Genomic DNA, 12,492 nt, shown 5'->3' with positions numbered 1-12,492 from the left:
AGATACAGTATACCAAAAATGTGTAGTCTCATCTAAAATTGCGTGATTTATGATGATAAATGTAGTACAACCGTTAGGCACAAGTAGATTGAGCGTACCCAAACTCACAATTAAGGGAATGGGTTAACTCCTATAAAGTAGGGATGTGCAGGCTCGGATAGGTTCGAGTTTGCACGTGGAGTTCGGATTTTTCCCTCCAAAAAAACGGAACTCAGAACGAGGCAAAACGTCACCTTACATGGACGAACATCATCATTCCTGGTCTTTTGTCCAGGAATGATGATGTTCGTCCATGTAAGGTGACGTTTTGCCTCGTTCTGAGTTCCGTTTTTTTGGAGGGAAAAATCCGAACTCCACGTGCAAACTCGAACCTATCCGAGCCTGCACATCCCTACTATAAAGGTATCTTTCTTTTAATATAGATGAGGATATCTTCTAATGGTGCATTTACACGGTACGATCTGTACCACCAACGACTTGAAAGATATCTTTGAAAGATCTTTCAAAGATACAGTATCTTTCAAGATTTTTCAAAGATATATTTCAGTGAGTCATCCTGCCACATCTCTTAACCACTTGCCTGGCACGGTCGTATCAGATACGACCGCACCAGGCTGGGCTTTCCCTGACATGGTCGTATCTGATACGACCAGTCAGAAGTGCCCACTAGGCGGCTGCGGGAAGCTAATCTTCCAGCAGCTGCCTACATCAGAGGGACCTGCTGGTCCCTCTGCAACTGTGGCTGCCTCTCCAGCTTGTCCCAATCACTGCTGGCCACAGTGATCGGGCATCTCGCAGCACCTCCCTACCGGCGCGTATGCAGGCTCCAGTAAAACCCGATCACTGTGGCCAGCAGTGATCGGGCAGCCTGCGTGACCCTCCTCCGTAGGTAGTTGTAAGCAGAAGCAGCCAGCGCCACACCATCTGGCTGCTCCTGCTTACAATTACCGGCTGACCGCTATTGTGTACCTTCTCCCGACGCGGCGGCTGGTCCATCGTCCCCGGGCTGGCCACCTCCTCCCAGCGCGGTGTTGTCGGCAGCGGCTTCTGCGACCTCCTTCTCCTTCCAGCATGGTGGTGTCCGCGGCGGCGTCAGCGTCCTGGCCACCTCCTTCTCCTCCCAGCGCAACGGCTCCTGCATCCTGGGTCCAGCCTCCACCTCCAGCGCGATGGCGTCAGCGGCGGCGGCTTCAGCGTCCTGGCCATCTCCTTCTTCCTCCAACGCAGCGACTTCTGCATCCCGGGTCCGGCATCCACCTCCAGCGCGATGGGCGTCAGCAGTGGCGGCTTCAGCGTCCTGGCCACCTCCTTTTTCTCCCAGCGTGGTGGCCACTTCTGTGACCCGCCGGCCGGCAGGCCACCTCCTCCAATCTCGGCAGCTGCTTCTATCCCTGGGCCGGGCATCTGATACCTCCTCCCTCCCAGTCCTCTTCCCTGCTCAAGCTCCGCCTCTGTCCCGATCACTGCTGGACACAGTGATCGGGCAGTTGATTGTTTGTGTATATAAAGTAGGGATGTGCAGGCTCGGATAGGTTCGACAAAAGACCAGGAATGATGATGTTCGTCCATGTAAGATGACGTTTTGCCTCGTTCTGAGTTCCGTTTTTTTGGAGGGAAAAATCCGAACTCCACGTGCAAACTCGAACCTATCCGAGCCTGCACATCCCTAATATAAAGCCATAAGGATATACAAAGGTGCGGCACTCTCAATAAATATATATATACTGTGTGTGTATATATATATATGCATGTACGCACGTACGTGTGTGTATATATATACATATATACTGTATATACATATATACTATATATATATATACACAGTATATATGTGTGTATATAGTGTTCACTCTAGCTCCGGCGGCAGGCAGGGCGCCGGAGCTAGAGAGGGCACTAACGTGCGCGCTCCTGAAAAGGGTGTGTGGCCATTGAAAAGGGGGCATGTCTATAAGACGCGTCCCCTTTTCGTCACTCTTGGGGCATGCCCGGCACTTATGGACATGCCGGGCAGCCCCCAAGCGCTGCTGAAAGGAAGAAAAGATGCTGGGTGCATGCGCCCAGCGTCTATTCACCAGCGGTGACCGGGTCACCGCACATTTCCCCACCCGCGGGACACTGTGACCCGCGGGTGGAGACGGCTGTTTTAGCGGGGCGCTGTGTGGTAAGGGCAGGGCGCTCCAAACGGAGGGCAGGGCGCCACGCTAATACAGCCTAGCGGGAACGCTATGTATATATATGTATGTGTATATATACACAGATATATCGATAGATATCGCAGAGCCTCTGATTAGGGACGGCAACCGACCATCGATGATTTGCGAGCCATTGATGGTCTGACTGAAAACAAGTGGTTTGCCATTGCTGGTGGCCATCAATGTTGCACCATCGATGGCAACCCTCAATCGATGTTTAGGAAACATCGGCAGTTGTGGTCTACACGGATCTCGACCAATCGCTAAACAATTGATGGCTTCTAACGATGGTTGAACCATCGATGGTATAGCGTTCAATGGCCATCACTACAGTATAACATAAAAATTGCTGTTTTTATGGTATACTGTAATTAAAAAAATATATAATTTTCAAATAAAATAGTGATGGATAAGTTTAAAATTATGTTCTTGACCTAATTCAATCATAAAAGAAACCGACAATTTTGGAGTGGTTTTTGGAAAAAGAATTCGTCAGTTAAGTGGTTACCAGGCAAAGTTGACGATATCATGCAAGTTGGCCTGCATGTCCGGACAATGTAAGATATCTTTATCGTCCATGCGGGAACGAGCATCGTTGGTCATTGACAGGTTGGTAAGTGCATACAAATGAACGATAACGATATGAACGATATCCATATTCAGTTTTATTGCACCGTGTGTACGCACCTTAAATGCGCAGAATTAATTTATAACAGGTATGTGATAACAGAATGTGAACAGTTCGAGGTAGCATACCTCACTTACACTAAAAAGTGCAAAATCAAACGTCTAACGGTTTCTTTAGCACAAGCAGAGCCGGCCCTAGCCAAATTAGTGCCCTAGGCAAGATTTTGGGTGGTGGCCCATAGGATCATGAAAAAGCGTGTGGCCTCACAGAAGGGACGTGGTCTCACTGTGCTGTGGCCCATTCCCCATTGTGCTGCACACCCAGCAACCCTCACCCAGCACAGATCACATCACAGCACACATCACCCAACACCCCTGTTCCAGCACAGTACCCCTCACCCAGCACAGCGCCCGCCTCCCAGCACAGCACCCGTCACCTTTCTCCCAGTACAGCACCCATGCTAACCACTAGCCGTTGTCCAGGTGCCCCGTTCCCACAAATTGCCACTGCCCGCTCACTGGCCCTGATTCAGAGTCGGACGCTCTGAATCAGCACTCGCTTTGAATCAGGGCATTTTTTTTTTTTGTTTGGCCTCCTGGCCGCTCACTAAGCTGTGGGTGACCCAGAGAGCTTCCTGATCTAACAGAGTAGGAAGCTCTCCACTGACATCATGAGTGGTGTCAGTGGTGCTTCCCACAAACGGGAGGCGTTCCTTCGGGAACGCCTCCGTTTGTCCAGCCATCCCCCCTGCCCACCTCCAAAATGGGGCGAGCTGTCAATCATAATCGACAGCCGCCCCGTCTTCGTGCGAGACCCGTAGCGACGGAGCGCCCATCGCTAGCCGGCTCTCGCGCATGCACAGGAGCCAAACATCGATCCGCTTGCGAGCGCTATGCGCTCGCGAGCGGGTCTGAATCGGGCCCACTGTTTGCTGCTGCCAGGCCCGAACGGAGCTGTCAGCTGATTTCCAATCATGGACGCTGCACAGTGACCGTAGTCGCTGCCATAGTCTCTGCCCAGAGAGCAGCAGGTGCCCTGGCCGTGCCTGCCCCAAACCTCTGCCAGCTCTAGGTGGGCTTGGGTGCCCCTAGGCATTTGCTTAGTTTGTCTATGCCTAGGGCTGGCTCTGAACACAAGAAATGCATTGGTGCGTACCAGTACTGTATAAAGGTATCTTTTTGTTCTGGTTCAAAAAAGAACTGAAATCTAATTTCTAATAGCAAATATTTATTGTAATAACAATATTAAAAATAACAAAATCTGTATTGTCAAGGGGTACAGTCTGCACTGTATTGAAAACAGATGTGTCAGAGGCAACAACAGGTCCAGTTGCAGAGTCTCGGTCACATTTTATTCTGCTCGCAGTGGTTCCTGGGAAATATAGTTTATGGTCACATAGAAAGGCTTGTTATTCCTGGAGGTTTCTTGCAGGATAAAATTAAATATCAAGTGGAATAGATATAAGTGTAAAATTCTCCTTTATACAAAGGGGAGGATACTGCGTAGCAAAATAATTGATTTTAAAAGGTTGGGAATAACAGCTGCCAGACACAGCTATGTCGCCGTCTACATAGAAGTCACTCAGAAGATGTCACCCTTCTGTGACGATTGTGAGAGAAAGATCGGAAATTAACATACCCACCATTTTAAGATTAGTATTTTTAGAAGATATCCTCATCTATATTAAAAGAAAGATACCTTTATAGGAGTTAACCCATTCCTTAAATTGTGAGTTTGGGTACACTATACCTACTTGTGCCTAATGGGTGTACTACTTTTAACATCATAAATAATGCAATTTTAGATGAGACTACACATCTTTGGTATACTGTATCTTTCTAATTTCATGTTCGTGTGAAAAATCCCCTTGTGAATATTGTGATAGAAAGATCGTAAATTAACATAACCGCCATTTTAAGATAAGTATTTTCAACATTCCTTACATCTCCACATATATGACCCAGGAGGTAGTTCCACTAACTGACACCATACCTGCAATTACCATTAAGGTTCTTTTGGATCTCTTGGGATAGATCCTAATTTTGATGTAGGTCAGGCTGCAACCTTTAATTGAAGTACCACTTTCATCCTCTCCATCTTCTGTTAGTATCACAAACCAATTGCCATCCCTCTGTAAAGTTTTCATCCAAATCCATCCAGAACAGGTTCCCTGGATCAAAGTTCTGCCCAGTGTACACCAAAGGGAGGTCCGAATGGGACCCTAAAACCTGGCCAGGATCCAACTGGACCACCTCATGTTGATTTAATTGATGCAGGTGTGTCCGAATGCATAACCAGACACACAAACAGACCAATGAATTTTATATATGATACTGTTATGATCCATTGCCAGGATTTCTTACAGCATTAGCAGTTTCTAGTCCAGGCTGTTGCTAGGCAGCAGGGATGCATTCAGCTGCAGCCAATCTGTAATCAAGCTTTCAGTGTGTGCAGTTAGTCTGCAATCAAGGAGGCTGGCTTGCATTGGTTCCTCTTCCTGTTATATTGCAGTCAGTCCCAGCATCCCCTGCCGGTGATAGTCTGTTCCTTGTGTCCAGTCTGTTTAATTCCATCCTGTTCCCGGTCTCCTGTCTCATCAGAGCCATTTACTTATGCTTGTTCATTTATGTTCCTGGTCGAGTATCTCCAAGTCTGCTGTGATCCTGATCTCCAGCCTGTGGCCCAGCCACTTTACCAGCTGCATGTGACCCAGCCATGTTACCAGCCTGTGGCCTAGCCTCGTGCGGCCCAGCCACGTTACCAGCCTATGGTCCAGCTGCGTTATCAGCCTGCGGCCCAACTGAGCTACCAACCTGCGGCCCAGCCCTGTTACCAGACTGTGTCTTCACCGTATTATCAATCATCTGTACCTCAGTCTACAGTTCAACCACATCATCTGTAGCCAGCCGCTGTTTCTTCCTGCGGGCCAGTTGTGTACAAGTCAGTGGTTCTTATTCATATCTGCAACTCTTATTATCTAGTGCAGCCCCTATCGCAGCATATCTCCATCACTACCTGCAGTCCCCTTGCACTCTGGTGTGCAATCATATCTGCAAAATTAGCATCCCTGCTGGCAACAGTGAACTTCCCTGCCTGTTGTTCACCTGCTGGCACATCAGTTCTCGCCAAGTCCATCATTGGGTATTCATATTCAGCCTTTGCCCAGATCAAGATTGTCAGCTCAGGTACGTCCCAACTGCGTACCATATGCGACCTGCAGGTGTTAGTAAGATAAGCTCACACTGTGCCAAGAATAAGACCTGGTGGAAGCCTAAGTACCGGTGTGCTTATTCAGTCACTAAGGGAACAACGGGTTGGTGTTATAGGTGGAAGATCTCACTTAGTGATTCTGTGGGTTTATCTTGCATCACACTGCAGTGTCATAACAGATACTTGTGAATAAAGTCCAGGTTCCTGGTACAGAACAGGGGCAGGGTGCAAATAGACAAGTCCAGAATCCAGACAGTGGGCTGTGACACAAAATGTAATCCAATTTACTGACAGGATACATGACAGGCTGCAGACAAAGACAAGGTCTAAACAGGACCATCAAAAGAATACACTTTCAGCACAGGAAACATTAATAATGACCCAGCAATGAGAGCTGGGAACAGGCAAACTTAAATAGGCAGGTGTCAGGTGCAAACCATAATGGTGATTAGTAGGAACCACCTGACCCCTGGCCACAGAACAAACTTGGGAGAGCAGCACTTCTGGAGCCTTTCAGAACTGCAGCTCACATAACCAGAGGCCTGGTGTCAGGGAATCATACTGCAGCAGAACTATGCAAGATGAGTTCTACCAATAAACACATTAAATAAATAAATGTAAAATTACAGAGTAATATGATGCCAATCATATTTTATATTTTGTTTTTCTATGCATTCTGATATGAAAAATTAGGGAATCTGCCTGACTAGTTGTGGAAAAATGTAGACACAACACTGAAAATATATATTATTTTGCTCCTCTTAAGCAGTGGTTAAAGAAACAAAGAAAAAATATACATATATTTTGTCTGAACCTGTGTCGCAGCCACCTACCTCTATTATTAGTCACTTGACTAAGGGCCTGATTCAGCAAGGGATGCATGTGAGAGATCGCACGCACTTGGCCTTTGCATGTATATGCTAATCAATGCATACGCATGAAAACAGCAGCATAAGATGCAGACGCTTAGCACTACACAATGCCGCCCATCTCCCTTTATGTAATGCTCAATCAGTACGCAGGTTAGCACAAACATCAATAATCATCAAACCCAGATGCAGGGAGAGTGTAGAGGAGGATGGCGGCGCGTGTATACGCTGCGGCTGCACTTACCGCTGGTGCCGGTGATGGCGATTTCTATGGTCCGGGTGTCCGTGTGTTGCGCGCTCCGGATGTGGCATGGTTGTTCCTGTTCCTGCTTGTCGGAGTCCTGTGTGGTGATGGCGGCCGGTGTGGGATCACATACCCCCGTGAAGTGCTTCTTGGTCTCCGCCTGACTGGAGTTTGGAGTGGAGTGGCAGGTTCTGGAGCTGGTGGAGTGGAGCCGCTTGCAGGAGCTGTTGGGTCCGGTGCAGAGGCTGTGCAGGTTGCTGAAGGAGGGACGGCCCCGGGTAACCCCGCAGCTACAGGAATTGTGGGTAAAGCGGGGGTGGCTGGGATTGCTGCCGCTTCTGGAACTTGTGTGTCTGCTGTCCCTGGAGTTACTGTGCCTGCAGGCGTGGCGGCCCTGGATGGGTCGGTCGCAGCTGGGGTGGTGAGTGGTGGCTGGTCTGGAGACTGGAGTGGTGAGGTGAAGGGCTATGAGCACAGCAATGGAAGTAGAGATCATGGGGGTGGGCAGCGCTCTGGAGGGGGGCATTTCTGGAGACTTGGCTATCCCTGGAGATGCAGGCAAGGTTGGAAGAGGCATCGGAGGAGGGAGAGGATGCAAAAAAGGGGTAAACGAGCTGGTATTAGAGCCAGGCTCAATTTATGTTTTATTAAACCCCCTTTGCCTAGTTTATTTCTAGCAAATGTTCAGTCCCTGACTAGTAAACTGGACGAACTATAAGTAGTTATTTCATACATGAAGCATTTGGAGTCCTGTTCTGTATTAATCTTTACCGAGACTTGGCTAAATGACTTAGTACCGGATATTGCGGTCTCTTTTGGAAACAGGATTCTGTTTAGAGCAGACAGAACTTCTGCATCAGGGAAGAGCAGGGGCGGGGGGCTGTGTTTGTACGTCCTGCGTACCTGGTGTATTGATGCTGTCTGTATTGGTAATCATTGCTCAGTGGATATTGAATATTTGTCTATCAAATGTAGACCCTTTTATTTGCCCAGAGAAGTTTCGGCGGCAATTATTATTGCCGTTTATATTCCCCCTCAGGCTAATGTGACAATTGCCCTGGGAATTCTTTATGAGGAAATTGCTAAATTACAATCTGTGTATGTTGAGGCAGTTTTTATTATAGCAGGTGATTTCAATCAAGCTGACCTGAGGAAAGTATTGCCTAAGTTATATAAAAATGTATCGGCTCCAACTAGGGGCATGCATACTTTGGACCAGGTGTATACAAACCTCAAGTCAGCTTATGAAACTGTTGTTTGCCCCCATATTGGCAGATCCGATCATATGTCCCTGTTTCTCATACCTGTTTACAGGTCACTAGTTAGGAGAGTGCGACCGGTCAGACGTCTGGTAACTATATGGCCAGAGGATGCACTGATTAGATTACAGGATATGTTGGAATTCACAAATTGGGATTTGTTTATTGATGAGAGTAGGGAGAATGGCGATATAGATATTGACTCTCTAGCATCATTGGTATTAGGTTACATCAGTTGCTGTACGGACAGTGTTACAGTAACAAAAAGTATTAAAATATTTCCCAACGTAAAGCCTTGGTTGAACGGGGAAGTACGATCTCTACTCAAGGCTCGTGATAGAGCGTTTAAATCTGGTGATTTAGAAATGTTGAAATCTTCCAGGTGTGAGTTGCGGAAAGGTATTAGGAGGGCTAAAATTAGTTACTCCGCAAAGATTGAAGCTAGAAGTTATGAAAACAGGAATCCGAGAAGCCTGTGGCAGATGATCCAGGATATTACTAGTTGTAAAATAAAAAAGGATGTGATTAGTAATGATAATAATCTATTAGCTGAAGATTTGAACCTGTTTTACTCTAGGTTTGATCAAGAGAATAGTTTTTCTGTTACGCCCCAAATTCCCCGGGTGGGGGAGTCTCCTCTTATGTTGGAGGAGTATGATGTGATTAAATGTCTACGTCGGGTTGAGTTGTGTAAATCAGCCGGCTCGGATGGGATTAGCGGTAAAGTCCTCAAGGGGTGTGCAGACCAGTTAGGTTGGATATTAACGGTCTTATTTAATTTGTCCCTTTTTAATTGTGTAGTGCCAAGATGTTTTAAGAAGGCAAACTGTTCCAGTTCCAAAAAAGGGGGTAGTAAAATGCCTTAATGATTATCGCCCAATTGCACTAACTTCATTGATAATGAAATGCTTTGAAAGGCTGGTATTAGGAGTCAGGACATATTCAATCTTCTTTTCCAGCAGATTTTGATCCTTTTCAGTTTGCATATAGGAAAAATCGTTGCACTGATGATGCGGTACTTACAGCACTTCACTTTATTTTAGCTCATTTGGAAGCGAGGGATTCTTACGTTCATATACTCTTTGTTGATTTTAGTTCTGCTTTTAACACAGTCATTCCTGTCTCACTAACATCTAAGTTGTTTGACTTGGGGTTAAGTGGGTTTATTTGTAACTGGGTTTTAAATTTTTTAACTGATAGACCACAAGTAGTTAGAATTGGAGGTGCTGTGTCGGGGGAAGTGTTGATTAAGACTGGTGTTCCCCAGGGTTGTGTTCTCAGCCCCTTATTATACTCACTATTTACCCACGACTGCGTGTCGACTTCTGATTCTGTGAAAATCATCAAATTTGCTGACGATATTGCAGTCGTTGGGTTAATTAGCGGGAATGATGAGTCCCATTATAGGAAAGAGATCAAAGATTTGGTTTCTTGGAGTGGTGATAATCACTTGCTCCTAAATGGTGATAAGACAAAAGAACTGGTAATTGATTTTCGTAGGAGATGTTTAGAGCAGAAATTGCCAGTGTCTATTAATAACCAGGACGTTGATACAGTCGAGTCTTTTAAATTTCTGGGTATCCAGGTTGCGATAAATTTGACATGGTCTTTAAACACACTGTCCCTAATTAAAAAGGCGCAACAGCGCTTGTTTTTCCTAAGACGTTTGAGGGCTTCGGGACTTAGTAAAGTAACTATGCTAAACTTTTACAGATGCTCAATTGAGAGCATTCTGATGTTCGGTATTATTATCTGGTATGGCAACTGCACAGCGAGTGAAAGGAGTGCACTGGAACGGGTTGTTAGGACTGCCAGCAAAATCATTGGCGTGCAGTTGCCAACTATTCATGATGTTTATGGGCTTAGGGTTCTAAAGAGAACCAAGGGTATTATATCGTATCCAAGCCATCCATTTCATTAATTTTTTGATAAGCTCCCGTCTTTAAAGCGGTTTAGAGTACTTCGGGCATGTACGAGTCGCTTGAGGGTTAGTTTTCTTCCATCTGCTGTGCGCATGCTGAATGCTACGAGTGTATCTCTTTAGTTAATTTAATTTTACTATTGTCATGTAACTGTCTGTGATAACCTTTACCATTGATTGCTATTCACGGTTTTTTAGCGTGTTTCTGTGCAATGTAATTTCGTCTGCCAAACTTGTTTTGCTGATGACAACAATAAATACAATACAATACAATAGAGGATGACCTGGCGCAGGATTTTGGGCACTTCCTGCGTGCATTCAGTCATCTGACTGTGTATGCCGCCACACAGCCTTAATTATGCAGGCCCCTGTAATGGCGTTCAGATGCATAGGCACGCCTGCGTTCGCCCAGCCACCCCCCGTCACCACCCACAAACGGCACTTCCTGTCAATCAACATGAGAGGGGTCTCCATCCTCACTGCGTAATCCGTGCAAACCTTTACACGGCATGCACAGAGACGCAACATCGGCTGGCTGCATGCGATCTCTCACTTGTGTCCCTTGCTGAATCAGGCCCTAAGTGCACTGCTGATCTCAGGTTCCCAATTATCGGGTATCTGTGTGTGCGCAGGACCCATTCTGCGAGTGTGCAGCATGGGTCCTGTGTAGTCGCACGCAGACCCTCGAATGCCTCTGCCTGATTGACAGATGGAGGCATTTAAGGAGAGGTGCTGGGGCAGCCGGCATTTCCGGAAATGGTGGCATGTCCACCCCGTTTTACAGGAATGGCCAGCTCAGGATCTGCAATGATCAACTGCCTTCGTTCAGCTTTGCAATTGCATTCCTTGCTGAATCAGGCCCTAACTTGTTAGCATGTGTATGAAAATACATACTGTATTAGTAATGAAAATCTATTGTGGGACTGGAGACCTATGGCTTTAATCTTGAACATAGGGTTCATAAACATAGACACCATGTACTGATGTTCTGTTTTCTTTCAGAACTACCTTCTCTTTGGGGCAAATGTCCAGTATGGGAAAACAGAAGAAAGTAACTGGTTCATCGAATTATAATTTTGTGCAGAGACAAATGTCGAAGGGTTTGATGCATCAAGCTTACCTGAAAATTACAGTTACTGTAGATGAAAATACTGGTACTCCCATTGAGTATACAGAATGTCTCATTTTAAATTATCTACATAGCACACTCACTGGTCACACTTTTCAATTGTATTATATAGTATGATAGTGTGCATAGAACTGTAAATGTGAGCAAAGTTAACTTTGTTTTGAAATAATTTTTTGTCAATAAAGTGTTTGCCCCGTATGCAGATTTGTATTCATCTTACCACTTTCTGTACGCTTGGTTTGATACTAGTTTTTATCATCATCAGGGGACACTTACACCAGCTTATACAGTATAAGGTGCAAATTACTTATCTGATAACAGGCGTATTTATGCTTTGGTCCAACTCTGCATAGTCCGCTGATGTGTTAAAGTGCTTTCACTCAACTTTCCCTGCATCCAATTGTAAATATATATATATATATATATATATATATATATATATATATATTGTGATAGGATCACTGGTAAAGTGGTCTGTGGCAGGTACATTTGTCCCAGATTCCTGTCTTATGTGTTTTAAACCCCCAGGAGAAAGTCTGCAGTGTAGCAGGCTTGAGTCTCGGCTTTTTGAAAAGCCGGTTTGGGACCTGGGGGTTGTGGGTGAGAGGAGAGGGAGGGCTCCACCCACGGCCACTCCAGGTTTTGGTTCTCTTAGCCTGGTAACAGGCTTGTTAGGGTTTCCACCTGAACATGCCTGGCTGATGCCAAGGACTATAAAAAACTAAAACAGGAGATCCTAACTCGCTTGGGAGTCACCACCTTTGTTCGTGCCCAACGGGTCCACCGCTGGGAGTTCCATATGGATAAGCCTCCACGGTCACAGATGCATGACCTCGTCCATCTGTCCTCAAAATGGCTACAGCCCGAGACGCTGACAGGACCACAGATCGTGGAAAGGATCGTGATGGACCGGTACCTGCGATCATTACCTGTGACTCTGCGCAAGTGGGTGAGCCATGCAGACCCTAAGTCCGTGGACCAGTTGGTCGAGCTGGTGGAGAGGTACGTGGCGGCTGAGGAGCTGATGAGTATGCCCCACC

At 46.3% G+C, this 12,492-nt stretch overlaps 1 protein-coding gene across 1 annotated transcript in view; it reads left to right on the top strand.

The window, feature by feature from the left end:
- LOC148514870 (bactericidal permeability-increasing protein-like) overlaps nucleotides 1-11,650 on the top strand; it is a 70,318-nt gene extending 58,668 nt beyond the window's left edge. Inside the window, exon 15 of the mRNA XM_088480557.1 lies at nucleotides 11,326-11,650. Within this exon, the coding sequence (XP_088336683.1) occupies nucleotides 11,326-11,397 (72 nt within the window). The 3' untranslated portion in view covers nucleotides 11,398-11,650. The remainder of the gene's footprint in view (nucleotides 1-11,325) is intronic.
- The last annotated feature ends 842 nt before the right edge of the window (nucleotides 11,651-12,492 follow it).

The sequence above is a fragment of the Taudactylus pleione genome, unplaced genomic scaffold, assembly GCF_031769625.1.
Source record: "Taudactylus pleione unplaced genomic scaffold, aTauple2 ptg000256l, whole genome shotgun sequence".
Taxonomy (NCBI): domain Eukaryota; kingdom Metazoa; phylum Chordata; class Amphibia; order Anura; family Myobatrachidae; genus Taudactylus; species Taudactylus pleione.
Note: the sequence above shows the minus strand (reverse complement) of the source record. Positions and strands in the feature narration are given on the sequence as shown.